The sequence below is a fragment of the Staurois parvus genome, unplaced genomic scaffold (genome assembly GCF_062004578.1).
Source record: "Staurois parvus isolate SC_StPar_1 unplaced genomic scaffold, SC_StPar_1.0 ptg000257l, whole genome shotgun sequence".
NCBI classification, from domain to species: domain Eukaryota; kingdom Metazoa; phylum Chordata; class Amphibia; order Anura; family Ranidae; genus Staurois; species Staurois parvus.
In genome coordinates, this window is record NW_028318053.1 from 849,887 (window position 1) to 877,588 (window position 27,702).

General features: G+C 44.4%; 1 protein-coding gene across 1 annotated transcript in view; it reads left to right on the forward strand.

Annotated features, from left to right (window-relative positions):
* Positions 1-2,965: 2,965 nt before the first annotated feature.
* LOC149459484 (uncharacterized) overlaps positions 2,966-27,702 on the forward strand; it is a 33,736-nt gene continuing 8,999 nt past the window's right edge. Inside the window, exons 1-3 of the mRNA XM_089681030.1 lie at positions 2,966-3,098; positions 7,987-8,151; positions 8,701-9,311. Of these exons, the coding sequence (XP_089537156.1) occupies positions 2,966-3,098; positions 7,987-8,151; positions 8,701-9,311 (909 nt within the window). The remainder of the gene's footprint in view (positions 3,099-7,986; positions 8,152-8,700; positions 9,312-27,702) is intronic.

The window sequence follows — 27,702 nt, forward strand, 5'->3', positions numbered from 1 at the left end:
AGGAGCCCTGTCGTAACTCATTGAAATAGTCAGCCAAGAAGGGCGCCAACAGGACCGAGAATTTCTTATAATAGAGACCGGAGTAGCCATCAGGACCTGGGGCCGCGGTGGACCTCAAAGATTTGATAGCTTGGAGCACTTCCGGTACGGTAACACAGGCATTGAGGGCCACCTGTGCTGCCTCGGATAATCCCGGAAGACGAAGATCTTGAAAAAATGCCTCTGCCTGAGCCACAGGGAAGGGATCAGGTGTAGTGTAAAGAAGTGAAAGGAAGTCAGAAAATCGGGAAACAATCTGCCGGGGATTAGAAGTACATCCACCTGTGGGAAGTCGCAGTCGGATTGGTTTATGGGGTTTCCCCACGGAATTGAGCTTCCTAGCCAGCATCGGGCCCGGTTTATTAGCACAAGAATAAAATTTGTGTTTGGTCCAACGCAGGGCCAGTTCCGCCTCCGAAGAGGCAAGTAGGTCTAATTCGGTCGCCAGAGCGCCCCGAGCGCGTTTATGGGCTGCGGATGGAGACGACTTCCAGCGCGCATCCGCAGAAGCCAGGAGAGAATGAAGCTCCAAAAGTCGGCGCTCCCGCTTCCGGACCGCCGCCAGCTGTATAACATGACCCCGCACCATGGCCTTATGCGCTTCCCATAGGGGCACTGTCGAGGAGACCGATCCCGAGTTTTCCGTGAAGTATGTACGTAAGAAAAATTCTATTTGTTGGCAGGTAGCCTGAGTGTTCAATAAAGAATCGTTGATGCGCCAATGAAAAGGGCGCCGTTCTGACCCAGAGAGGGCAAGGAGAAGTACCAAGGGATCGTGATCCGACCAAGGTGAGAAGGGAATAGTTATCCGCCTGACCAAGGGAAGCTGCTGAACCGGCATAAATATATGATCAATTCTACAAAAACTATCATGAGGACTGGAATAAAATGTAAAGTCGCATTCAGTCGGGTGAAGCTCCCTCCAGACGTCCGCTAGCCCCGCTGTCCGCAAGAGAGAGCGCATATGTTCCTCCAGCACCAAGTCATGGGAAGGGGCCGCCCCCCGTGCACAGCGCCTATCCAACGTGGAATCCAAAGTAACATTTGAATCCCCCAAAACAAGAATGAGACCCTTGGAGTGTCGGGAAACAATGGTGCAAAGATGCGAAAAGAATTTATCCTGAAAACGATTGGGTGCGTAGTAAGAGACAAAAGTAACCTTCTGGTCCCAGAGAGTGCCTTGCAAAAGCAAATACCTGCCCGTGGGGTCCGCTATATTCCGAGCACAGACAAAGGGAAGATTGCGTTTAAAAGCTATCAGTACACCGCAACGCTTCTCAGGAGCCGAGGCCGTGTAAAAGGTGGGATAGTGAGGTGAAAGATAACGCGGAGCGGAGGACTGCGAAAACCTGGTCTCTTGTAAACATACCACGTCAATTTGTTGCGATTTAAGGTGATGAAAGACTTTAGCCCGCTTCTGAGGTGAATTGAAGCCTTGAACATTCTGCGAGTGTATTTTCAAAAGGGGCGAGGCCATGGTGATATCAACGCAACACGCTCGGCAGAAAAAACCATAAAGCAGCTAGCAATTTCCGCTTCCAATGGCGAGCGAACCGTGACGTCCTGGAACCCTGCAGAAAACAAGAACAAAAAAAAAACCAAAGGAGAAAAAAGACAAAGAAAGAAAAAAGGAAAAAAACACAAAAAGTATATACAATAGTGCAATTGTGTCACGCCAATGGTGACGCGCATCCTACAAAGGAAGGATACCAGTTAGGGGTGGCTCTACCACCGGACACATGGCTGCAAATGGAAACATCAGAAACTAAAGCCCCCAGGGGGCAAAAGGGCAATAAGGCAACAAACATAATCAAACGGGGTCCGAAGCTATAAAACTCAAGGTCCCAGGAGCGAGGCCTCCGTGATGACCTCCCATAAAAACCCAAAGAACCTTGGGGCCAACCCCCTCCCACCCAGCCGGGCCCGCCAGATCAACCTCCCACCCCGAAGCCCGAGGGAGCCCTCACCCCATGCTACCAACGGAAACCAAAATACCCTCACCCAGGCCCAAGATAGGTTGCGGCAGCGGAAAGTCATAATTCTTGAGTCCGTGAGATGACCCCCTCCCCCCCAACCAGGGAAGGAACCCAAGGGGGTAAATCAGATCAATCCCAACCCGGAATGATGACAAACCGGGGGAGCCCCAAGGGCCAAACTCACGGTCCCGCCAGAGAAGTCCATCGCTGAGATGATACACGGGAAGTCCAAGACACATCCTCAGCCCGGAGAAGAACAAGAAGGACTTGATCGCGAAGGGGTCTGGGGGAGAGCCCTCTTCCTATCGGACGACCGCTCCCAGATGCGGCCCGGAGGAAGCGGCCGTGCCGGAGATCCTGATGAATGAGCCGGGCTCCGATCCGCAGAATCAGGCGAAAGAAGGTGTAAGGATTCCAGGAGAGAATGGGCCTCCTCCGGCGTAGCCACAGAGTGACTGCGGCCCTGGTAGGTGAAGGTGAGGCGAAACGGGAAGCCCCAGGCGTATTTAATACGGTGTTTCACCAGGACCGAAGTGAAGGGCTTCAACTGGCGGCGCTTCTGAAGAGTGGTCTGGGAGAGGTCCGCAAAGAGCTGGTAGCAATGCCCCTGGAAGCTGAGGTCAGGGTTGTTCTTAGCCGCCAAGAGGATAGTTTCCTTAGTGCGGTAATACGTAAACTTGATGATAATATCCCTTGGGGGCCCCTCCGGTCGTCTGGGGCCCAATGCACGATGTATGCGGTCAAATTCAAGCCGGTCTATGGGAATAGCAGGTGTCAGCTCCTGGAACAGAGCAGTAGCAGTAGAAGTAAGATCCGCGACCGTTTCCAGGATACCCCTTAACCGCAGATTGCCACGGTGGGAACGATTTTCGAAATCCTCAAGCCGTAGTAGCGTGTCCGCCAATTCTTTCTTGAGGTCGCACAGATCCTGTTCGTGATTTTCCATGACCATGACTGCCGCGTCCATCTTATCTTCGAGGTTGTTTGTCCGGTTGCCCAACTCCCGAATTTCCCGTGAAAGACGATCGGCCAGCTTGGAGGTAGCGGAGGACAACTCGGACTGCAACATGCACTTAAAGCGGCGTAAGAGCTCAGCATCCCGCAGGGATGGGATGGGAGACTGCAGGGATGGCTCTGGTGCCAGGTCCTCCCCACTGCCAGGGTCCGACCCACCCATGGATGGTGAAAGCGAGGGACCCAAAATCGCGGCTGGGGCTCTATCTGAGGTCCCCGGTGGGAGCCGCGAATCCGCGGCCGGGGTCCTGGAAGTGTCCGGCGGCCGGCCCAAAATCGAGGCCGCGGCTTCAGCCGCTCCGGAGTTTGCGGCCTACCCGCCAGGAGCTGGAGGCACGGGCGGCCGGCGTTTTTTTGCCCATCAGGGCACCAGGGAGACAGGGGGCCAGGGAGGAAACAGGGGGACCCCCCCTGGAGGGTGAAAATCGGCCGATGTGTCCGGCGGCCGAGGTGGAACTTTAGAAAGCAGCCATCCTGGTTGCTGCTCACAAGCCCTATAGATTTTTGAACATTTTGAACTCCTTGCCTCACTTGAACTGCCTTGCAATTCTCACCTTTGCCTTTCCCCTTCATCACTCTGTAGTAACTTATTGAGTGAGCGGGCAAGTCTTGCGAAATTCACCACAAATCTGTGATAATAGGAACAGAACCCTAGAAAAGACCTCAGTTCAGTGACTGTTCTTGATCTGGGCCACATGGTAACCACCTCCAACTTCTTATGGTCAGTGACAGAAGTTTGATAGAATTTACATTTTTCCAGTGACAACTTAAGTCCTTCTTCATGAAACCTTTGAAGAACATTCACTTTGTGTTCTTCCAAAGTCTTCCCGAAAATGACAATGTCATCCAAGTACACCAAGAAAAATGGGACCCTGCAGTTGTGTATCGATCACACAACTGCGAACAGAAGAACCATTTCCGATCAGAACACAACTCCTCAAATCAAAGAAGCCTTTCAGTGTCTGTCAGGGGAGAAATGGTTCAGTATACTAGATCTGAAAAATGAGTACTATCAGATCCCCACGCATTCAGACAAGCGAGAAAAGATGGCGTTCATCTGTCCATTAGGGTTCTTCAAGTTCAATCGGATGCCTCTAGGACTATTAGGGGCTTCTGCCAAATTCCAACAGCTGATGGAGCGCACAGTGGGAGACATGAACCTAATTAAGGAATTAGCCAGAATGTAGCTATCATAGAGGAATTTTTCAAAGCCAAAACCCCAGATCTCCAACTCTTCCAACTTGCGTAAAGGGATATGTTTCAGATACTTGTTATAAAAGTCTCTGTATAGTAAAGGTGTCAGAGCCTGGGATCAAACCTGGTCCTTCTGAGTGGGAGGCAATGTCTCTTCTCACTGAGCTATCTGGAATGCTGGACAGCTCCCTTGACAATTCTTGGATAATCCTGCCTTGTGCCTTGATTTCTCTTGAACCTTGAACTCCTTGCTCCTCCCATGAACTTCCTTATAAAAGCCATGTCCATGCACTTCCTCCTTGCCAGATTATTGTGCCTTACCAGCCAATATCCCGCTTACTGTTCCTGCTGCTGTCTTCATCTACGTTACTGACCTTTGGCTTGCTACTGACTACGATTCTGCCTCATCCTATCTACCATTGGTGACCGACCCTTGGCTTGTGACTGACTCCGCTTCTGTTTGATCCCTGAACTGTTTTATCCGCTTTTGGTTTCCAGCCTACTCATTCCCTGGTGGGGTGATCCTGAGATCTGCGACCTGGCATTCACACGCAGCCAAATCCATCTCCACCATTAGGAGCTCTGGGGAAGACAGGTGGATGCTTAGACCCCGCACCTCAGGTGAGCCTGTGTCATTCCCAGGGTGGGCCGCTGGTGTACCAATCCTGCTGGTTTCAGGTAAGCCTTACAACTGCTGTAGCAACTGGTCTCTGAACCTGACCTTATATCGTGACAGAATAATCTGGCCCAAAACATGGAGGCCGCTATAGCAAATGCCATGGCTCCTGTCAGGCAGCAAATTTCAGAGCTTCAAGAGTTTGGTGTTACCTACCAAGAAAAATTTTCTGAACTGCAAGGTATAGTAGAAAGGCAACAGGGAGAGATTCAGTCTCTACAGAGACAACTGCTGAACCGAGATGATACTAGTTCATATATGCCCCAGCCCCAACCATCTAAGTTTATTGGAGATCGCCGCCACTACAGGGGTTTCCTTAATCAATGTTGTGTATATTTCCAAATGTACCCTGCTGCGTTTCCTTCAGAGAAAAAGAAGGTAATGTTTATTATTGGGCTTCTGACTGGGGAAGCTCTAGCTTGGGCCTCCCCTTATATAGAGCAGAACCATAGCATTCTGAATAATTTTGATACCTTTTTGACCGCAACGAATCAGGTTTTTGATGATCCCAACCGTTGTGCTACTGCCGAAGCAAAATTGCATAGTCTGCGGCAGGGTAGATGCTCGGTCACTGAATATACAGCCGAATTCAGAAGTTGGATGGCAGATACCACTTGGAACCCTGCAGCACAAAAGAGCCAGTTCCGCCAAGGGCTTTCTGAACAGGTAAAGGATGAGCTTGCCAGAGTAGATATTCCTAATGATCTTGAGGAATTTATCCAATTGTGTATCTGAATCGATCAAAGGCTTACAGAAAGGAGGAAGGAGAGGTTGGGAATGTTTGGAAGCAATAGGGGCATGCATCTCTCTGCTAGTCCATTTGTTCAGCAGGATTCAAGAGTCTCTCTGGGTTCTAACACTCCTGAGCCTATGCAGGTTGATGCGATCAAGAGATCCATTTCCATCCAGGAGAAAGAGAGAAGATGTTCAGAGAACTTATGTCTTTATTGTGGGGATTCTGGTCATTATGCAATTAATTGTCCTAACAAGGTTAAAAGAACTATTGCTGTGACTGATGTGATTGAGCCTGAACACATAAACTCCATAAGCCAGTCTGTCTCCCCACTGATTCCTGAAGAGAATAAAGTGAACTCACTACTTTCTCACTTTGTTATCCCTATTAAACTTGTATCTGAGGGCCGTGAAATCTCCTGCTCAGCTATGCTGGACTCCGGGGCGGGGGGGAACTTTATGGATATAGAGTTTGCCAACAGCAATAATATTCAAGCAAGAGATACATTTACCCCTATTGATTTGAAGACAGTTCTTCAGGACCTGTTACCCATAAAACGGTTCCACTGGTTCTGTTGTTTGAAGCTGACCATTGTGAGACCATCAGCTTTCAGCTGATTACATCACCCAAGTTTCCCATCATCCTGGGCATTCCTTGGTTCTCCACTCACAATCCTGCCATTAACTGGGGAGCACGAACTATAGATTTTACGTCCTCCCACTGTAAAAAATATTGCAAAAAACCTTGCCAACCAAGTCCGTCACCAACCAAGGAGGTGCTAAGTGATATAGTGGCTATCCAGTCATATGACAATTTGCCCCCACATTACCATGAGTTCCGGGATGTCTGTGACAAGAAAACTGCAGATAAATTGCCCCCTCTTCGCCCATATGAATGCCCCATTGAGCTGCTCCCAGGGGCAGAAATACCTTTTGGCCGCCTGTTCAATCTGTCAGAACCTGAACTAAAAGTACTCAGGGAGTGGATCGATGATAATTTGGGAAAAGGCTTTATTAGACACTTAACTTCTCCTGCGGGGGCAGCCCTGTTCTTCGTTAAAAAAGACTCCACCTTGCGTCCATGCATTGACTACCGAGACATGAATAAAATCACTATTAAAAACCGCTATCCATTACCCTTAATCTCGGAAATGTTGCAAAGACTTCGTTCTGCTAAGATCTTTACCAAGCTTGATCTACGAGGGGCATATAACCTTGTCCGCATGCGTCAAGGAGACGAATGGAAGACTGCCTTCAGAACCAGGTATGGGCATTTTGAATCCTTGGTGATGCCGTTTGGACTCTGCAACGCCCCTGCAACATTTCAACATTTTATCAACGATGTCTTTCGTGATCTGTTGGAACAATTTGTAATTGTCTATCTGGATTATATCCTTATCTTTTCTGATAATTGGGAAGAGCACCGCAAACATAGTTGCACAGTTTTTGAAAGATTAAGGAAAAATAGACTTTACATTAAATTGGAGAAATGTGAGTTTGAACAAACCCAGATCCAGTTCTTAGGCTATATCATTTCTCCGGAGGGAGTGAGCATGGACCCCGAGAAGGTCAAAGCAGTGCTAGATTGGTCAGCACCCAGAAATGTTAAGGAAATTCAACAATTTGCCGGGTTTGCCAACTTCTACAGAAAATTTATAAGAAACTTCTCTAGAGTGATAGCTCCAATCACACAACTTACAAAGAAAGGGGTACCCTTCGTGTGGACCTCTGAGGCACAAGCTGCGTTTGAAAAGCTGAAAACTCTTTTCACTTCCGCACCAATCTTGGTACATCCCGATCCTGAACTACCCTTTATAGTGGAAGTAGATGCTTCCAATTCTGCCGTGGGAGCGATCCTGTCTCAGCGAAGTGATGAAAAGATGCAGCTTCATCCTTGTGCCTATTTTTCCCGTTTGATGTCTCCAGCCGACAACATTGGGAAAAAAGAGCTACTGGCAATTAAAGAAGCCTTTTCGGAATGGAGGCATCTGCTACAAGGGGCTAATCACCCTGTAATTGTTCTCACTGACCATAAGAATCTTGAATTTGTTCGCTCAGCCAAGAGAGTGTCTTCTAGACAAGCACGTTGGCCGCTATTCTTTTCTAGATTCAATTTTATCATTTCATATCGACCTGGATCGAGGAATGGTAAGGCCGATGCCTTATCAAGGATGCTGTCTGAGCCTCCCCAGGAGGGTAATTCCGAATGTTCGATCCTGACTCAAAACGTTCTAGGGGCCACAAGTGCAAAGACATTCTTGAGTCTTCTCAAAGAGGGGTATGAGAACGACCCACTTCTCAGTGATTCTCCTAGAGACATTAACCTTGAGTACAAGAACGGGTTTTGAACTGTAGAGCATTGTCTCTATGTACCTGAGTCGGCTCGGGTGGAAGTCCTCAAATTAGTGCATGACTCCAAACTGGCGGGACACTTTGGGATGTCAAAAACAGAGGATCTTCTGGCACGTTCCTTCTGGTGGCCTTGTTATAAGAAAGATTTCAAAAGCTACGTGGCCTCTTGTTTGACATGCGCACGTCATAAGACACCCCAAGCTTCTCCTTTGGGGTTGCTCCAACCACTTCCTGTTCCATCAAGGCCTTGGGGGTCAATTTCTATGGACTTTATAGTCGAATTACCTCCTTCAAGAGAAATGACTACGATCTTGGTAGTTGTCGACCGCCTTACTAAAATGGCTCATTTCATACCGGTTAAGGGGGTACCGTCTGCTGAACAAACTGCAGAGTTTATGGTTCGAGATGTTTTTAAATTACATGGAATCCCTGATGATGTGGTATCTGATAGAGGAGTACAATTTACTTCAAAATTTTGGAAAAGCTTTTGTTCAGCTTTAGGGGTAACCATTAACCTGTCCTCTGCTTTTCATCCACAATCTAATGGTCAGACTGAGAGGACCAATCAAACTTTGGAACAGTACCTTCGGTGCTTCGTCAGTTATCTTCAGGATGACTGGGTGGACTATCTACCTACGGCAGAGTTTGCCTATAACAATGCTAAACTTAGCTCCACTTCCCAAAGCCCCTTTTTCCTCAATATGGGGTATCATCCAGTTTTTATCCCGGATCTCCCTATCACAACTCAAATTCCTGCTGTTGCCAACAGATTAACTACATTGCCGGAGATTCAGGCGAAGTTGATCGAGACCTTGGGGAAGGCTCAGGAAAATTATAAAAGGGCTGCCGACAGTCATCGCAGATCACTTCCTATCTTTCATGTGGGTGACAAGGTTTGGCTATCTACCAAAAATCTGAAGGTTCATGTTCCAGCTGCAAAGTTGGGCCAAAAGTTTGTGGGACCTTTCCAGATTTCTGCTCAGATCAACCCAGTCACCTTTCGCTTAAAACTTCCTGACAGCATGAAGATTCACCCTGTGTTTCATGTATCACTTTTCAAACCATTTCATGAAAATCCTTTCTCTGGAAGAATTCTTCCTCCTCCTCCACCTGTTGAGGTACAGGGTAAAGAAGAATATGTGGTAGAGAAGATTCTTGATTCTAGGCTGTTTAGAGGAAAATTGCAGTATCTTGTCCAATGGGAAGGATATGGGCAAGAGGAAAATTCTTGGGAGCCTGAGGAAAACGTCCATGCTCCTAGATTGACAAGAGAATTTCACCAGAGGTTTCCTCACAAGCCTGGTCCTAAGACATCCAGGGGACATCCTGTGAGGAGGGGAGTACTGTCAGAGCCTGGGATTGAACCTGGTCCTTCTGCAGTGGGAGGCAATGTCTCTTCTCACTAAGCTATCTGGAATGCTGGACAGCTCCCTTGACAATTCTTGGATAATCCTGCCTTGTGCCTTGATTTCTCTTGAACCTTGAACTCCTTGCTCCTCCCATGAACTTCCTTATAAAAGCCATGTCCATGCACTTACTCCTTGCCAGATTATTGTGCCTTACCAGCCAATATCCCGCTTACTGTTCCTGCTGCTGTCTTCATCTACGTTACCGACCTTTGGATTGCTACTGACTACGATTCTGCCTCATCCTATCTACTACCATTGGTGACCGACCCTTGGCTTGTGACTGACTCCGCTTCTGTTTGATCCCTGAACTGTTTGATCCGCTTTTGGTTTCCAGCCTACTCATTCCCTGGTGGGGTGATCCTGAGATCTGCGACCTGGCATTCACACGCAGCCAAATCTATCTCCACCATTAGGAGCTCTGGGGAAGACCGGTGGATGCTTAGACCCCGCACCTCAGGTGAGCCTGCATCATTTCCAGGGTAGGCCGCTGGTGTACCAATCCTGCTGGTTTCAGGTAAGCCTTACAACTGCTGTAGCAACTGGTCTCTGAACCTGACCTTATATCGTGACAAAAGGTCACCTGAGCCCTGGTGTCTAGCAGTGCCTCAGTGTACACTCCCTCAATCTAAACTGATACTATAGGAGAGGGGTCTACAAGCTTTTCAGGTAAGTCAACTGGCATTGCATGGTTGGCTTGACCCTTTGTTTTTCCTGCTAGTTGTTGGAATGATCTGACAGTGACTTTAGATTGAGATTGAGTTGGTGCATTGACTCTCTGTGCATTTTCCCCTGGCTCTGGTGGCTTTCGATTGAGCTTTGTTGAGGATTCCGATGATCTTTTAGACTCTTCTGTCTTTTGGAGCGTTGGCTTATCTCGGGGGCCCTCCGTTAGCTTCTTCCTTGAGGCACACCTGAAGTTTCCCCCTTTCTTTGCCAGGGGAAGCTTATGTATTGTTCATAGCACTTTATCCATTAGGTCTGGCTCAGTCTTTTTCCTGGGGCAGTGAGCCCGAAAGTGTCCAGGTTCGCCACATCAGAAGCATTTCCACTCTTCATAGGCCAAAATATGGGCCACACTCTGATATGGTTTGGCTGCCTGCATTTTCACTCCATTATGCTCAGCAAGCTTTGCTGAATTAGATTATGAACTTGAGTCAGCAGGTCGGCTGGGGCTGCTTACTAATGGTTTTGTTGATTGGAGAGCTTGAGTGTTCATCTGCTTCTGTCTTCCTGTTATTATCCTCATCTGTGAAATACCTATCTACCTGTAAGACCATAGTCAATACTTTTTCTTTCTTGGAAGCAGATATTGGCAGTTCTCTCAGTTCTTGATTCTTCTATGCTAATAAAACTTCCTCCTCTCTCACCTCTCTCACTAATTCAAGGAAAGTCAGGGTCATAGTTTCAGCACAATCAGGTGATTACTACATGCACCTTGTAGAATCCCCTGCAAACAGACTTTGCCAGTATCCCGGTGATCAATCCCTTTCTTTAGGATAATCTAATGTAGAATTTTATCCACTCAAGTAATGTATTCAGAAAGTCACTCACCACTATTCTTGAACTTATACAAAAGGTATGGAATTTTATCCACTCAATCAGACACAACATATAGAGCATCAATATAGTCCTTTGCTAAACAATCCTGCTTTCCCATCCTCAGACTATGAATCACTTTAGCTGCTGGCCCTTGAAGACTTTCACTTAGTCTCTTTCTCTTGACTGCTTCGGGGACATTCCATTCTTCCACAGCCTGAGTTGCCTGATCCATCAAGGTTTCAAACTCTTCCTCTCCTGCAGGGGTTGGAATCCGCCTTGAGAAAAAGTGAAACTTCCAATATCCTTAATAACAGAAGCAGAGCTATACTTTATTAAGTTCTCGACTATCTTGCTCATGTCTGTGTAGAACAAGGCAGGGGGAAACCCAATTGTGAGTGGGTCAGCATTCACCAGAACTGGACTTTCCGCCCTTGCATGTTGGTGATCCACAACGATTCACCTGTGGGCAACAATGGGATCATCTGGGCCTCAACCCCATCTGCTAAACGTATGCTGTCCCTCTGGAAACAAGCAAGTATACCTTCCTTCCATTCTAGTAATACACTAGTGCAGTCCATAGAGCATTCAATCCTCATGTCAGTGAGATACCCTCCTGGTCTAGCACCAGATTCTTTACCAGCTGACAGACTTGCCTCTCAGTCCATTCAATGCCTGGTATCTCAACCAAAATCATTCAAGACTCTATTGCAAAAATGAATACACCCCAATAAAAGTCTTAGGAGCAAAGCTAAATCTAAGGCTGGACATACATTATACAATTTTCCTGAGATTTTTTCTTTAGATTTACCAAACACCATATAATATGAGGTCAAACCTAAACAACACTTTCAAATGTATCTAATTAGGCAGGCCCTTGCACTACATAGTGACCATGTTGTAAAAATGAATACACTCCATTGAAAGTCTTAGGAGCAAAGCTAAATTTTAGACAACTAACAAGAATGCAACTACAGGTGAGTCTAATTATTCATTAAACAGGTGTCCAGCAGACAGTTGATTGTAAAAGGGTGTTACTTAAAGAAAACTCCTTCCTATTTCATGCTATCAGCAATGTCACCACATGGAAGAAAAATGTCACAAGGCCTGAAAAAGAATATCATTTTTTTACACAAGAAAGGTGAAGGCTACAAGAAGATCAGCAAAGCTTTACTTATCAGTCAGAATACTGTAGCAAAAGTGATACAAAAATTTTAAAAAGATAGAACTGCAACCATGTCACAGAAACATCCAGGCTGTCCAAGGAAGTTAACACCTCGACAGGAGCGTCTTCTGATTAAAAGGGTTGAAGAAAATCTCCATGCAAGTTCACTGCAGTTTGATAAAGAATTAGAAAGCTAAACTGGGGTGACACAACACGGCGTACACTGCAGAGGAATGGCATGCATGGGTGTCGTCCATGCAGAAAGCCTCTCCTAAAGCCCATGCACAAAAAAGCTAACCTAGAATTTGCCAGGGCCCATGCTGAAAAAGGAGAAGACTACTGGGACTCTGCACTCTGGAGTGATGAGACCAAGATAAATGTTTTTGTAACTGATGGCTTCAAAACTGTATGGCATCGTAAAGGTGAGGAGTACAAAGAAAAATGCATTGTGCCTACAGTGAAACATAGTGGTGGCTGTGTCCTTCTGTGAGGCTGCATGAGTGCTTCTGGTGTCGGAGCTGCATTTCATTGATGGTATCATGAATTCACAGATGTACTGCTCTATGTTGAAAGAGAAGACATCACCATCTTTATGTGCCCTTGGTCTTCGTGCACTTTTCCAACATGACAATGATTCAAAACACACATCTAAGGCCACAACTGCATTTCTGAAGAACAGGGTGAAAATATTCCAGCCGCAGCCGACGGCCTACTGAAAAGAACACCCACAACTACAGTTCTTTTAAGCTTGAGTTACTCACCCTGGTTTGGGCTATCAAGAAAAAATTTGCAGAATATCTCACAGGGGCTGAGATCAATGTTTTCACAGACAATAACCCCCTGTCCTACCTGGAAACCTTAAAGCTGGGGGTGGTGGAACAGAGGTGGGCATTCCTGTTAAAGCTTAAGATTCACTATTGGCAAGGGAAGATTAATGGGCATGCTGATGCTCTGTCCCAACCCCTGAAATGCCCATGGGAGGATGTGAACTCTAGTCGAGAGGACATAGAGATCAAATGTTCTACTGCTGCCAGCCACACTACGCTCCATCGAGGAACAACAGCCAGACCCAAGGACCAAAGCGGCCGAGCTTTACGGTCAAGAAGAGTGGGCACTGATTCAGCAAAAAGATCCAGATTTGATGCCGATGCAGCGCTATCTCTCTCGGAAACACAAAATCACTTCTCAAGAGTGTCAGAAGTTGTCCCCTGTTCCTCGGGCCCTCCTGAGACATTGGGACCATTTAGTATTGTGGGACAAAGTACCCATTTTCAGTCCCATATCGCCTCCAAGCAGCAGGACATCTTACAAATCGTGGTCCCCCAGTCACATATCCTGTAGGTCTGTCAGATGCTCCACATGACAGGCGGCCATTTCAGGGTTGAATCAGACTGAATCATTGGTTTAGAGATACTTCTTCTGCTCCTGTTTGTCATACTGAGTGCTCAAGGCTTGTCAGGAGTGTGAAGGTTGCGCCACACACAAGGCTCACCTAAGTAAACAACCCCCATGACAATCATTACCTCTGAACCTTTCGTATTGGTAAGCATAGACTACCTGAAAATATTCAGCTCTCTCTCTGACTATCAATATGCGCTGGTCTTTGTCGACATTTTTACCAAATTTGCAGTAGTGGTGCCCACCAAGGACCAGATGGCAGACACCACTGCCAGGCTTTTCTGGGAGCACATTGTCCGACTGTATGGCTGCCAGAAGTGGGTTCTGTTGGACCAAGGCCTGAATTTCGAGTCAGTAATCATGACTGGCATCTGGAAGTCTCACACCACTCCCAATCACCTTCAAGGCAATGGTGCATGTGAGCAATTCAACCACACCCTACTGGGAATGCTGCGGACCCTAGAACTGAGTTATCAGGATCAGTGGCACCAACGTGGGGGGCCATACTGTGGGCCTATAACAGCACTATCCGCAATTCTACCGTCTACATGCCCTTTTTCTAATGTTTGGCAAGTACGGCTGTGATGGGAGTCACTTTGTGTGGGGGGCCCATGGAACACAGCTCACTTTGGAGAGGTGGGGAAACCCCTGTCTCAGCTCCCCATATCCCTCTTATGTGTAAGTCATCCTGTGCCTGTTAGGGGTGCAGGGTGATATGTCATAATGTGTAGATATGTATAGGCGGGGTGGGGGGTTTGTTCATTGTTTAATGCCATGTGATTGTATCCCATTGTTCTATTGTGTGTCTTGCTTAGGAGCAAACTATTATGGGATGTAGGTGTTAGTGTATTGGCTTGGTGGGGGGTGTCTGCTGATGTGTCTCTGGTTGCTAGATTTGGTTTTCCCCGCCCTGTGTCCTTATGCAGGGAGGGGGGAATTGTTCCCTTGAATGTATAGATCTTATGTCTGTGATAAAATAAAACAGTCTATTTCCTGGTTTATTTCAAGACTGGTCTTGCCTAGTCTCGTATGGCCAGCGGTGGGGTCCATGGACTGTGTTCGGACAGGGAAGCAGGAGTCTAACGTACATGCCCAAGTGCAGACTGGGTCTGGTTCTGTTACAACGGCCAGATGCCCGTGGACATCTTGTTGGGGACACCGGAACACTTTCCATCCAGAAAACTTAACTCTTGGGGACAGGAACTTTGTGAGCAGATGAAAAAGGCCAAGCAGTTGGTGTTGGACAAGTACAAGGAGATGGTTCTTGAACCTGGGAGAACTGTAACTGTGACCAGGGGACTGGGTGTAGGTAGATAATGCCAAGCACACTCGAGGAAGCAAGCTGGAGCCCAAGTGGAAGTGCACCTCGCATCAGGTGCTGGGGCAACCTTTCCCACCTACCCCTGTCTACAACTTGGTCTCTGAGTGGCCCTACCCCATGAAGAGGTGACTCCACCAAAACATGCTGTGACCCTGTGTGCTAAGCAGTGAATGCTCCAGAAAGCCTGCCGATGATCAGGATGCCTTTAACTCTGCAGATCTTCCACTATTGCACGAGGCACCCATTGGATGATTCCTGCTTCCCCTTGTGCTTGAGCCTCTACCGACACCCAGAGTGAAGGTTCTCCTGGGTGTCCAAGTGACCTGGCAACTGAACCTTTGCGAAGTGACCCAGCTGAAACTCATCACCTGTTGCGGTCTAACAGCAGGCAAGTTTTTGCAAGATATTTTGTGTTGTCTGAAATAACTACTGTTTACCTTAACTCTCTTTTAATGGTGCTTTTCTCTCTATTTCTATGGTTATTTCCATTTTGCGATGCCAAAGACAACATCTGGTGCGGGATGCAGGGGGTAAAGGCAGGGTTCCTTTTGTCTGCCCTGCATTCAGGTGACCCTTATCAGCCATCAATGGGTTTGCACAGAGCAGCCCTGATCCTCATCTTCTCAGGGCCACTCGTGCATGCTCACTCCAGGAGCAGCCTTTATGTGTGTCTCGGACACAATGGCTCTTGCTGCTGTGTCTCAGCCAATGAGGAGAGAAAGACCCAGGAGAGCCTCGGCTCTTGTCCACATTGCTGGATGGGGCTCAGGTAAGTATAAGGGGGACTGGGGGGTGGAGTGGCACGCAGAAGGTTTTTTTGCCTTCATGCATAGAATGCATGATGGTAAAAAATCTTCTGCCTTTACAACCACTTTACAACCACTGTCTTATCCTCTCTCGAGATAATGACATCACTAACATATCAATGTTACTAGACATTTGAACATTTCCATTCCATTTATTGAAAAACACTGTAAACTGTTACAGCAAAATTACCCTGACATGGAAGAAATCCAACAACCACCCTTGAAGTGTTACAGTAAAGGCAAATCCATAACGAACAGTATTGCCAATGCTGACATAGTTCTTCCTAAAAAGCAGTCTCTTTCACTTCTGGGTCCTAAATGCAATGGATCTTTTCCATTCCTGTCCTGTGTACATTGTTGGGCATGATAGAGGGTTCATTTTTCATACACCCTCACGCAAGCAGGAAAATAGACATCGAGGGGTATTATACATGTCTCCTTTGTAGTCTATTTGTTAAAATGCGCACGTGGGTTATACTACAATAGGGAAACAACACAGAGGATAAAGGATAGATTGTCAGAAGCCCTTACTAGGTTCACATCTGTGCAGACTGCACGATTTCACAGTGCAGTTTTGAACACACGTTTTTGGCGCATTTTGCTTTTTTTTGCTCTTAGGAAAGTATTGACTTTGATGCCACTTTGATGTGACTTTGGATGGGTGTGACCTTAATGCGACTTTGGATGTGACTTGCTGAATGTGAAAAAAAAAGAATGCAGAAATACATTTATAAAAACAATCCCTGCACAGGGGCCTGGTATGAATTTTAAGAACTCCACACCAAAATTTAAAAAAAATGGCATGGGGTCATATCCATATCCATACCAGGCCCTTAGGTCTGGTTTGGATTTTGGGGAACACCCCATGCCAAGAGATGGGGTGAAGTTGAGGCAGAAGCGGTGGAAGGAGGCAGAGCAAGTCTTCGCAGCCTCCAATACAATTAGGGGTACTATTCGTTACAATAGTTACTGTGTATCAGTTGTAGCATGTGTAGAAAGAGGATCGTGTGTGTCAATTTGGTGGACCTCCTCGGCATGAGTCCATCCTATCTAATCCCTGGGGTAGGTGAGAAAAACCATTGTCTCAAAGTTAAAGGCATTGCAATTTTGTGAAATGACCTGAGCCAAGGAAAATAACACACAATCAAACAATGCTGCTGTTCAAGAGATGAAAAAAACATCAAAATACACACAAAAAAACAGCGCAAACCAATTAAAGAGACAAAAAACAATACAGATGTCATATTGTATGGGAAGGCATGGAAAAATCATTAAAGAAGGTCATTGAGCAAATGGGGAGGAATAGATTTAATTTATCATTTACTGAGACCATTAATGCAGATTCTGTCAACTTTTTGGATTTAACGATTTTTAAAAAGGGGGAATAGATTGTATACAAGTACACATTTCAAAGAAGTTGATAGAAATGGCTACATTCCCTTACAGACAGTTGTCATTATCATGGATGGCTTAAAGCTATTCCTAAGAGTCCGTTTAAACAAATTAAACAGAATTGTGATGAACAAGAAGACTATAGGAAGCAGACAGATATGTAGATTGAGAGATCTGAAGAAAAAGGATATAAAAGTAAAGAATTAAAGGAGATCAGGGATGTGATTGCCAATTTAGATAGGAATGATCTGTTAAAACAGAAAGTGTGTAAGGGTAATAATTTTGATATGGCCTTTATAACCGGGTTCTCTAAACAACATAGATTAGTTGAGAATATTTTTACAAGTCATTGGTCTATTTGACAGAATCGAGCCTCATCGGCGTGGTGGCGATAGGAGGAAGTCAATCTCACAGAACAAAACAAAGTGGATCTTGCGGTTGGGTTGTCCGGCCCCTAGGGGGCTTAACGTCGATATTGACTTGAATTATTTATCCAATTGGTAATTTTGGTGTGTAATGATTATTAGGTTACAATATTATTTGAGTATATTTGTATTTTTCATTTTTATTATTTTTTTTTATATTTTTTTGTCTTTTTCTATTTTTATTTATTTTTTATTTAATATAATTTATTTTCCATTTTTTATTTTTATGTAAATTTTTTTTTTTCAGTTTTTCATTTTCATTTTTTCATTATGATAGTTTTTATTTTTATATATTGTTTTCATTTATTACATTTGTTAGGTTTATTTTAATGGTAATTTGTTTTGTAGATTTTTTATATATATACACCCATATATTTTTGGGATGTGAATTGCAACATGCATGGTGGCAGTTTCAATCGAGAGATGAATTTGCAGCAAAGTTAGTTTCCTTCCCTTTTGTTACGATCAGGAGAGGTGTGTATTTTGGTTCTAATTAAGGTATTCCCGCACATTGAGAAGTTAGCGAATCACAGGGTGAGGAGAAGCACTCGTTTAGTATATGTAGCATGAAAGCCGGGGATTCTGAGTCTGTGACGACGCCTTGGAGGAAGGGCGAAACTCATAATTTCTAGTTTACAATCCACGACGTGTGACGTCATGTCCGGTGAGTGGAACACACGCTGGTTCGGTGTTCCGCAGCCATATTTGATGTGGGCAAATCAGGCTAAATTCCCTAATTGCTGCCAATTCATCTCTTTCCATGCTATTGGGATCATATATGTGTAAAAATGGATTTTTCAGCTTACCAGAAGTAAATTGTGTCAAAAGGCTTGATTTATTCTTTTAAAGTGTGAGTGCAATATGAAAAAAATGTTTTATTAAAAGGCTTTATACAGTATTATGCTATTAGGCTCTCCCCCTTCTTTTTTTGCACCCATCATCCATCCATGAGCGAAAGTTTGCGGATTACCAGGGAAGGATTGCTGGGGGTTGTTTGGAAGGACTTGTCTCCGTTTGAGCTTGCAGTCAAATTTTTTAAATGTGTAAAAGAGATAAAGTGAGTGCTAAGTATGGTAGCATCGAATGCACTGAGGTAAAAAACCAAACTCCTTCAGGTAAAATATACAAATAAAGGTGCAGTGCTAAAAACGTGGAGAAATAAATATGCATCTAAGAAAATTCACAAAAATATCTCACAAATATGAAATTTGGAAGATGGCAATGATAAATAAATGATAAATATATTAAAAGTTCATAAAATCCTCTGGGCAAAACGCATCGTGATTATACCTGCGTTTATGTCATAAAATTAACTATGATATGCATATAAATAAACACAGTTCATCAATCAGGTCTCCTGATGACAATATTACTCCCAATAATCTTGGTATTCTCAGGTGATGCAGGAAATAAATAAAATGCGCACTCACCAGATGCGCTTAGAATAAGCGTGTTGTATCATATACAGGTGCTTTGTCTGGTGTCCCTGCACTGAACAGGTCTGGATACAGCCTGGGGGTAGTCAGCTCTCCATTTTTTCACGGGGAAAGGAAGTCGACCAGAGTTCTCTTTAAGGAGATGTGTGGATCACCCTCTTACGGATTTCGGATGGTCAGGGGATAGCTGGGAAGTTAAAATGCACGTGATGAAGTTACGTGATAAGTGCGACGATACGCGTTGGCGGTGACGCACTTCCGGTCGGACGCCATCTTTATTTACATTGGACACCCATGCAAGTATATCTGATCTGAGGTTTGATTTACATGTGATGAACAAGATGATGTACAATGTGAGCATAATTTGTTATCTGATACTGTGTTTGGTGAATAAATAGTGTTACACTATGCAAGTATTCACTTACTTTTTGAGGTATTAAGTGGTTTAGACACCTTATGTACCTGAAGAGGAGATCTGCTGCCCTGTGAGCCTGTGCTTGAATCTTACATGAGGAGAGACCAGTGTGGAGAGCTGTGGAGGATTATCTATTATTAAGGGTCCATGTGCTAGTGATCCTGAAGGCCTTTTGACCCTGTGTAGGTCGCAAGAGGGAGGTGAGTGGGCAATTCAGCCGTTTGTGGATATCTCTGCACATCTATCAGCACGTTTTTCCAAGAATTGTTGTGGACTTTATTTATGGTTCCTTGAATATTATTAGGAGTTTTTTCACTTCACGGGACTATATATATATATATATTTATTTATGTTTGTCTATAAATTTATACGTTGATTGGAATACATGTGTGTTTTGTGTTATATGGTTGGAACTAAATTATAGTTCCGGTGGGAGGTTTGTAGCACAGAGAGTCCTGTTGTGTCTTGTTTGTTTTGGAGCACTACTTGATCTCATTGGGCCACTTGGGGCACTGTTTATGTTATTTGGTCCGTACAGGACCTCGTATTGACACTTTTTCACTTGTGATTATTTTTCACATATTGTGCATTTATGTTATTTGTGTCACTATTTTTGCACTGTTTCACATATTTATCTATGTGCTAAGGTTCTTTATGGTATTAGCGCTGCATTATTTGTTTTTTATTTTTTTTATTTGCAGTACATACCATGCTCCGGTTCTCTGTTAACAAGCCTATAGACCAACACAAAATGGTGCCCTTGCGCTCGCGCATGCGCAGTAGCGTTTGGTCTTCGGCAAGATGGTGCTTATCAATTAAAGCACGGTTTTTGAAGCTATAAACAGCTTTCTGATAACATCTGACAGCTTATGGAGCATACCCCTTTTGAAAAAGAACTGTAGTTTGAAACGCGTCAAGGGAGAAGCCCTGTACGCCCAGACGTTATACCGCCGGATCACGGAGGTCCGGCGGTCATCATTTGGTACCAACTGGTCAGTGTTTTATTCAGCAATTTTACTGCAATACCTACTGTGCACTATATGAACCACAGTGTATGTTTACTTTTGCTTTTTTTTAATTTATACCATTAAAGTATTTGTGATTTAAAATACTGCACTATGGGTATCCCCCCCCCCTTATTTTGCTCTGCACCGAGCATTTTAACTTCCCAGCTATCCCCTGATGACCATCTAAAATCCGTAAGAGGGTGACCCACGCATCTCCTTAAAGAGAACTCTGATTGACTGCCTTTCCCCTCATCCGGTGAGTGTGCATTTTATTTATTTCCTGCACCACCTGAGAATACCAAGACTATTGGGAGTAATATTGTCATCAGGAGACCTGATTGATGAACGGTGTTTATTTATACGCATATCATAGTTAATTTTATGACATAAACGCAGGTATAATCACGATGCATTTTGCCCAAAGTTCTATATTTGTGAGATATTTTAATGATTTTTTAAATGTGAGTGTAATGAATAATATTTGGGACAAAAAAATATTTTTTGCTGTATTACACAATTTGTTTTTTTTCTGTCATCTATTCGGGAGGTATTGATTAAGAAAATACTTAAGTAATCGGGAGATTTGTTCAGAAGATCTCATCGCAACTCTAAAATGTGTGTTTGATTCCTGAAGTCATTTTCCACTTGACAATCACCTGATTGAGGGAGTGTGAGTGAAACCTTGCACCATTTAGATGATTTTGAACATGTTGGGAACTATAATGTTTATATTATTTTATTGAAGTTTTTTTTGAAACACAAGACTTTTTTTATTTGGGACTTTGTTGTTTGTTTTTTGTCTCTTTAATTGGTTTGCGCTGTTTGTTTTGTGTGTAAAGGCATTGTAATAATGAGGGGCCTGTGGCAGAGTTATCTGATGCCACGATCAGGGGGTCATTTCCATCAAGTTTTTGTACTGTTATGTGGTTTGAAAATGAGTCCAGCAGGCCCATATGTTTGAGAATTTGGAGAGGGTATCTCACACTGTGCAGATCAATTCTTCCATCTCTGCAATATTATGTACATGCATAAACCATTTGGATATGTACGGGACATGAGGCGAGCCCCAGTGTGCTGGACTGCAGAGTTTGGCAGTGCTGACTTTTTGCATACCCAATGATTTGCAATTGGACTGCAAGGAAGGAATGATGTAGGAGAAACTGTGCCGAGGTGTGTTCTAGGGAATATGTGGAAACTTGCGAGGTTATTTCGTGAGCCTGGGACCAGGACATTTGGAGAGATGAGCATGTTCACCAAATATGCAAAAGCATGCCTGGTTCCTTAAAGCATCTCCAACACAGGTTGGATGTGTCAGGGTTAAATTTGTGAAGCAGTACAGGAGTCTGGCACCACCGTGATAGAATCTTATAGCTGTTTTCCTCATGTCGTTAATGGAACTTTTATTTGTGGCAGTGAAAATATGTTCTCAGTGCTCCGTTGACAACTCTAGTTTTAGATCCTTTTCACAGGCCTGGCAGATTTTACTCGATTTGGGAAGTTTGGAAAGAAAGAACACATCATGAACAGCAGAAATAACATGTTGCTCTGGTGAGGATATGGAGCATAGAAATTCAAAAGGAGTGAAAGAGCAAGAGACTGATGAGGAGTTATCAACGTCATGAAGGAAGTTGTGTAGTTGATCTAGTAGTTTACCATTCTGGAAAAAATTATGAGCTAAAATGTTGACATATGGCCATATGTCTGCAAGAAATTGTCTGGACATTCCAGGGGGCAAGTCTTGGTTAAATTGAACTAGTGTCATGGGCCCTGGGAAGGATGAAAGCTGGAATTCATGCAGACCTTCCTAAAACTATGTAGGGTAGGACCAATTAGAGCATGCTTTTGGACAGCAGTAGGAATATAGTGGGGCGATATCAAGGGAACTGAACTAAGAGGGAGGGTGAAGAAGGAGCCTTCAAGATTCAACCAGTCTTTCAATCATTTGTGAACTTTCCAGTCCACAATGCTGGACAGGTGGCATGTCCAACAGTAGTTGAGGGATCAGGCAAACCTATCCCACCCTTCAGCTCGGATAAAGTTAGCTGTTCATAGCTTATCCTCGAGCATTTCTGTTTCCATAGAAACATTACACAGGAGTGCCTATACATCTGAAAAAAGGTTCGGGGGAACCTGAATTGGGATTGTCTGTAAATGTATAGAAAGCGCGGTAGAATATTTATCCTTAAAATGGCTGCCCATCCAAACCATGAAAAGAAAGGTTTATCCCTTACGTAGGTCATCAGAAATGGTACAGAGAATGGGAAGATAGCTTCTAGAATACAGATCTGACAGACAGGTGGGTAGTTGGATATCTAAATATGTGATCACTTCTGACTGCCACTTGAACAGAAAATTACTCTGGCATTGGGTGACTACCTCTGCAGGGAGGGTAACACTGAGAATGTGTGACTTTGCAAAGTTAATTTTTAAATTGGATTAATTATTCAGAAAAGCTCAAAATCTTTTAAGAGCTTTGGGAGGGTAGTGTGAGGTTCCCTGAGAAAAAGTAATATGTCATTGGCGAATGCCACTAATTTGTAAGTTTGATTTGAGGCAGTCAGACCCTTAATATATGGATCGACTCAAAGTCGGCATTAGAGTGGCTCTAGAGTAAGCACGAAGAGAATCAGGGAAAGTGGACATCCTTGCCTTGTGCCGGTATGGATGGAGAAGGCATTCGACAGGTTAACTCGAACTTTGGCAGTTGGTGTAGTATGTGAAGGGACACAATGAAGCTAAACATGTGGTTTTGAATATCGATGGAATGGAGAACCGCCCCCATGTAGTCCCAGGCCAACCTGTCCAATGCCTTCTCCACATCCAAGGACATGAAGAAGCCGCAGCATTTCGAGGAGGTGAGCCAATGGTGTAAGTTCAAGGCCTTAATAGCATTATCTCTGGCTTCCCGACCAGGGACAAAGCCTACCTGGTCCTTTTCAATTAAGGAAGGAAGTAGCGGCAACAGGCGATTAGGCAATATTTTAGTGCGAATATCTTGATATCTAAATTTAGGAGCAAGATTGGCCTATAGTTGGCTACTGATGTAACATCATTCCCTTCTTTTGGGATAACCGTAATGTGCGCTTCCATCAGTCTGTGAAACAGGGGCATCGAAGAAGATTGAAAGCACGCAGAAAATATTCAGTAAATGTGTCGAGAAGAGGTTTTATAATAGGCTGCTGTAAACCCACTGGAGCCAGGACTTTTACCTGTTTGAGTTTTTTGATTGCTTGTTTTAGCTCCTCTTCTGATATAGAGCTCTCCAGTTGTCGCGTGTCAGTTCTGGAGATGAGTTTAGGGCAGTATCTCTTCAAAAAATCTTGTGTTAATGCAACCCAAGATTGTCTTCCCTCAAATGAGCAAGTTGCCTGGCTCAGGTTGTATAGGTCAGAGTAGTAAATATAATTTAGAGTGCAGTGCAATAATATGACCAACAAATAAAATGTCCAAATAACAAAGATAAATAGATCCATAAATAAAACAAACATCATAAAGTGAAGTCTATACACTGATCTCAAAAAGTCTTTCATCAAATGTGTTTCATGTTTCTGACTCCTTGCTATTCATAAAACACTTTCATATGTGATCCACAATATACAGAAGTCTGCCCACCACCTGTCACTTCAGCCTCTTATCTCACAGTTTGACCCACACTCAGATAAGGTTGTTATAGAGATACAGGGTGCAATAACTAAAAGCAAGTCATATACACGCACACAATCGACATGTAGTCATGCAGGTACCTTTTAATCAGCATTTAAATCATTACATATTCTGCGCATGTGAAAGCCCATCTACCAAATGAACACCTACCCTGGCACATCATAGAATTCACCCTGCACTCCAAGAAATAACAGAATCCAACTGCAATATTCTTGCACTGTCAAAACCTCCACTTTTATGATGTTTTACCATAATTATGTTAAAATTTTTAATTTGCATCACATGGGGCGGAGCCTAACCATGGCGGCAGCGGAGAGCTCGTGGTAGGAGCTCCCGGCCGGAGCCCCTCCGACCGACCACCTTGTACCTATCCGCAAAATGCCCCTGTAATATGGAGCCCTAGAAGCCGGAGACCTACCTCGGTCTGGCGGGCTTCCTTGGCTGAGTGGCGGCCTGCGTGAGGAGGAGCTGGGGAGCGGAGATCATCGGAGAGGGACGGGGACGCTGAACGTGGTTCCCGGGAAACAGGGAGGCGCGGCCGGGACATGTGACCGGCCGTGGTGCATTCCTGGGAGCGAGGAAGCCGGCCGGCCGGCTGCAGGCCGACGGAAGAGCAGGAGAGATACCGTCCTTCTGGAAGACTAGCCACTGCTGGAGTCCGGTGGGGGTGAACTGGGAGGAACTGCCTGCACAATAAGAAAACAGAGGAAAGTCCTGGAGGGCCCCCCTGAGAACAAGAGTGTCGATCTGCTGGAGAATTGGAGCCTGGAGCAGTCTCATGAGAGGAGCAGGGAGGGTGAGTGACTCCGGCTGTGACCTCAAACATAAAAACTGTGTAGATTCTGGTGAGACTGTGTCGAGCTGAAGGAGGGGAGAGAGAGAGAAAAGGGGGGGGGGGCCCCCAGAGAATATAAAGGAGAAGAACGTAAGATGTAGGCAAAAACACAGGAAAGTTAACAGAAGGGCTGGGATCTCTATCTCCATATCATACTGATTTCTTCCTTCTCTGTGTAAAATTCAAGATATGTGAGAAAAATAAAAGAAATAGAAGAAATGAAAAATAAAAGTGCAAAAGGAACCGGGCCTAAAGGAACCCAAACGGGTACAATTAAAAAGTACACATCCCAGGGAAACGTGACCCCGGAAAGGCACCAGAGTAGAATTGATAAAGGAGAACTAGATTTAAGTATGCAAAGTAGTCCTAAACAATTAATGGATCTTGACATCAGTAGTCAACAAATATCAGAGACAGAAAATGACCTACAAATCCCAAATAAAAAAGAGATGACAGAAATGTTTAAAGATCTGGAGAAAATAATAAAGCAAGAAATGGTAAATATTCGGAGTGATCTGGGGCAGCTGCTGTTAAGAGTGGAGGAAACGGAGCAGAAAGTTAAAAATCAGACCCAGATTATCTCCAAATTAGAAAAGAAGATAATTAATATGGAAAAAGTTCAGGAAAAATTGCTGTATAAGGCGGAAATTCAAAAGAATAGAGAAATAAGGAGAAATATAAGGATAAGAGGAGTACCAGAAAGCCTAAAAGGAGAACTAATGGAAGAGGCGGTTTGTAAAATTCTGAACTTTATAACGGGACACTCTGATATGGAAAGGACTGATATAGAAGGAATCTTTAGAAACGGGAAACTCCAGGGGAACCGTGAAAAGGACAGGCCGAGAGACATACTTGTTAAATTTTATGAACTGCAGCAAAGGGAAAGAATCTGGAGGAAAACTAAGGGAAAACCAGTAATAAAATATGGAGAAATGGACATCCAAATATATGCGGATTTGTCACCGGAGACTCTCCGAAGGAGGAGAGCTCTGAGGTCTTTGCTGCAGAAGATGAGAAAACAGAAGGTGCAATATAGATGGGGGATACCGGAGTGTTTAATAGGATGGAAAAACGGAGTAACAGCCCAATTGAGGTTCCCAGAGGACTTAAGAAATTTTTGCGATAGACTGGAAATGCAGAGAATTGAAATTACTGGTTGGGAAGAAGAACCCGGGGGAAGTGGATTGAGGGGGGGGAGGGGTAGACACTGGTGGAGGGGGGGCGGTGGGAGTGGAGGGGAGAGAAGATGTGCGTGTTTTTTTTTTTCTCTTGCCCCCACTCCGTCGCCTGTCTCCTCCATAACCCCTCTAACTTGACTCTCTTTTCTCTTCCTTTTGTTAAGAAGTATAGGTAGAAGGGGGGTCAATGGGGAGATCTGGTTGGAGGGGAGGCCGTTCATGGGAGGAGTGTAGCCCTAAGGATAATATCAAAGGTGGACGTTATTTCCACAAATGATACTTAGGCAAAGCGAAGGCCTAAAAAAAGGGGGGTGGGAGGGGGGGAGTGATGGCAACGATGTTGGGGGGGGGTGGAGGGGAGGGAGGGGAAGGGGAGGGAGGAGAGATTTGGGGGAGATAGGGGGGGGGGAGAAGGGGGGAGAAAAAGTTAGTAGGATAAAAACGCTCCATAGGAATAAGAAAGAGGAAAGCAAGGAGGGAAAAGGGGTTAGGAGGAAAAGAGTAAGATGGAAGAAATCCAATATATAACCTATAATGTAAAAGGGTTAAGCTGCCCAGGAAAGAGATTTAGGTTGTTTAAAGAATTACAGCATAGACAATCTTCAGTGGTATTCCTGCAAGAAACACACCTAGAGATAGAGTCGAAGGTTAGATTGAGGACCAGATATTTTCCAACATGGTTTTATGCAGACTCACCAATTAAAAGAGCAAAAGGAGTTGCTATGGGCTTTGCCAAAAATATAAGGTTTGAGGTGGAGGATAGAGGATAGATTAACAGATCTGGAGGGAAGGTTTCTGTTTTTGAGAGGTAGATTACAGGGAATTGAGTGCACAATAGCAAATATATACAGTCCAAATAAGAAGCCGGAGACATTCATGAGAGAAGTGTTGAAGAGATTGATGGATTTTAAAAGAGGGTGTATGATCGTAGCGGGAGACTTTAACCTCTGTATGGATCTGCGAATGGACACTAACTCTGGTGTGCGGAGAGAGGAAAGCAAGTCCTTGAGAAACTGATGCATGAGTGTCAACTGGTGGATATCTGGAGAATTAGGAATATGAAGGAGAGAGATTATACTTTCTTTTCGCATGTACATGAGACTTATTCTAGACTAGATTACATATTAGTAGAACATCAAATGATAGAGTGGGTGGGGGAAGTAAAAATAGGAGAAAGCACTGTGTCGGATCATGCCCCGGTTGCAATGAAGTTAAAATGGGGCAGAGAGGAGAGGGAGGGATATGTGTGGCGGATGAATGAGACACTCCTCATGGATGAAGAGACTGGACAAAGAATCGAGAAGGAAATTGAATGGTTTTTTGAAGAGAATGAGACAGAGGATGTGTCGGTTACAACGGTGTGGGAAGCACATAAAGCCTACATTAGAGGTCTTCTCATTGCAATACGGGCAAAAAAGAAAAAAGAAAGGAGAGAAAAGACAAACAGAATATTAAATGAAATATATGATCTTGAACAGGTGCACAAAAGGGAAAGATCTAAGGAGATAATGCAGCTGTTAATAAAGAAGAAAGAAGAATTAGAGAAAGTAATGGACGAAGAAAAAAGAAGAGCCTTTAATAAAATAATATGTGAAAGGTATAGATGGGGAGATAGGCCGGGAAAGTATTTAATGAGAACTTTAAGAAAGAAGAAAAATAGAAATTATATTGAGAAAATAAGAAATCCCAAGGGGGAATTTGTACACTCAACCAAGGATATTGCCAGAGTATTT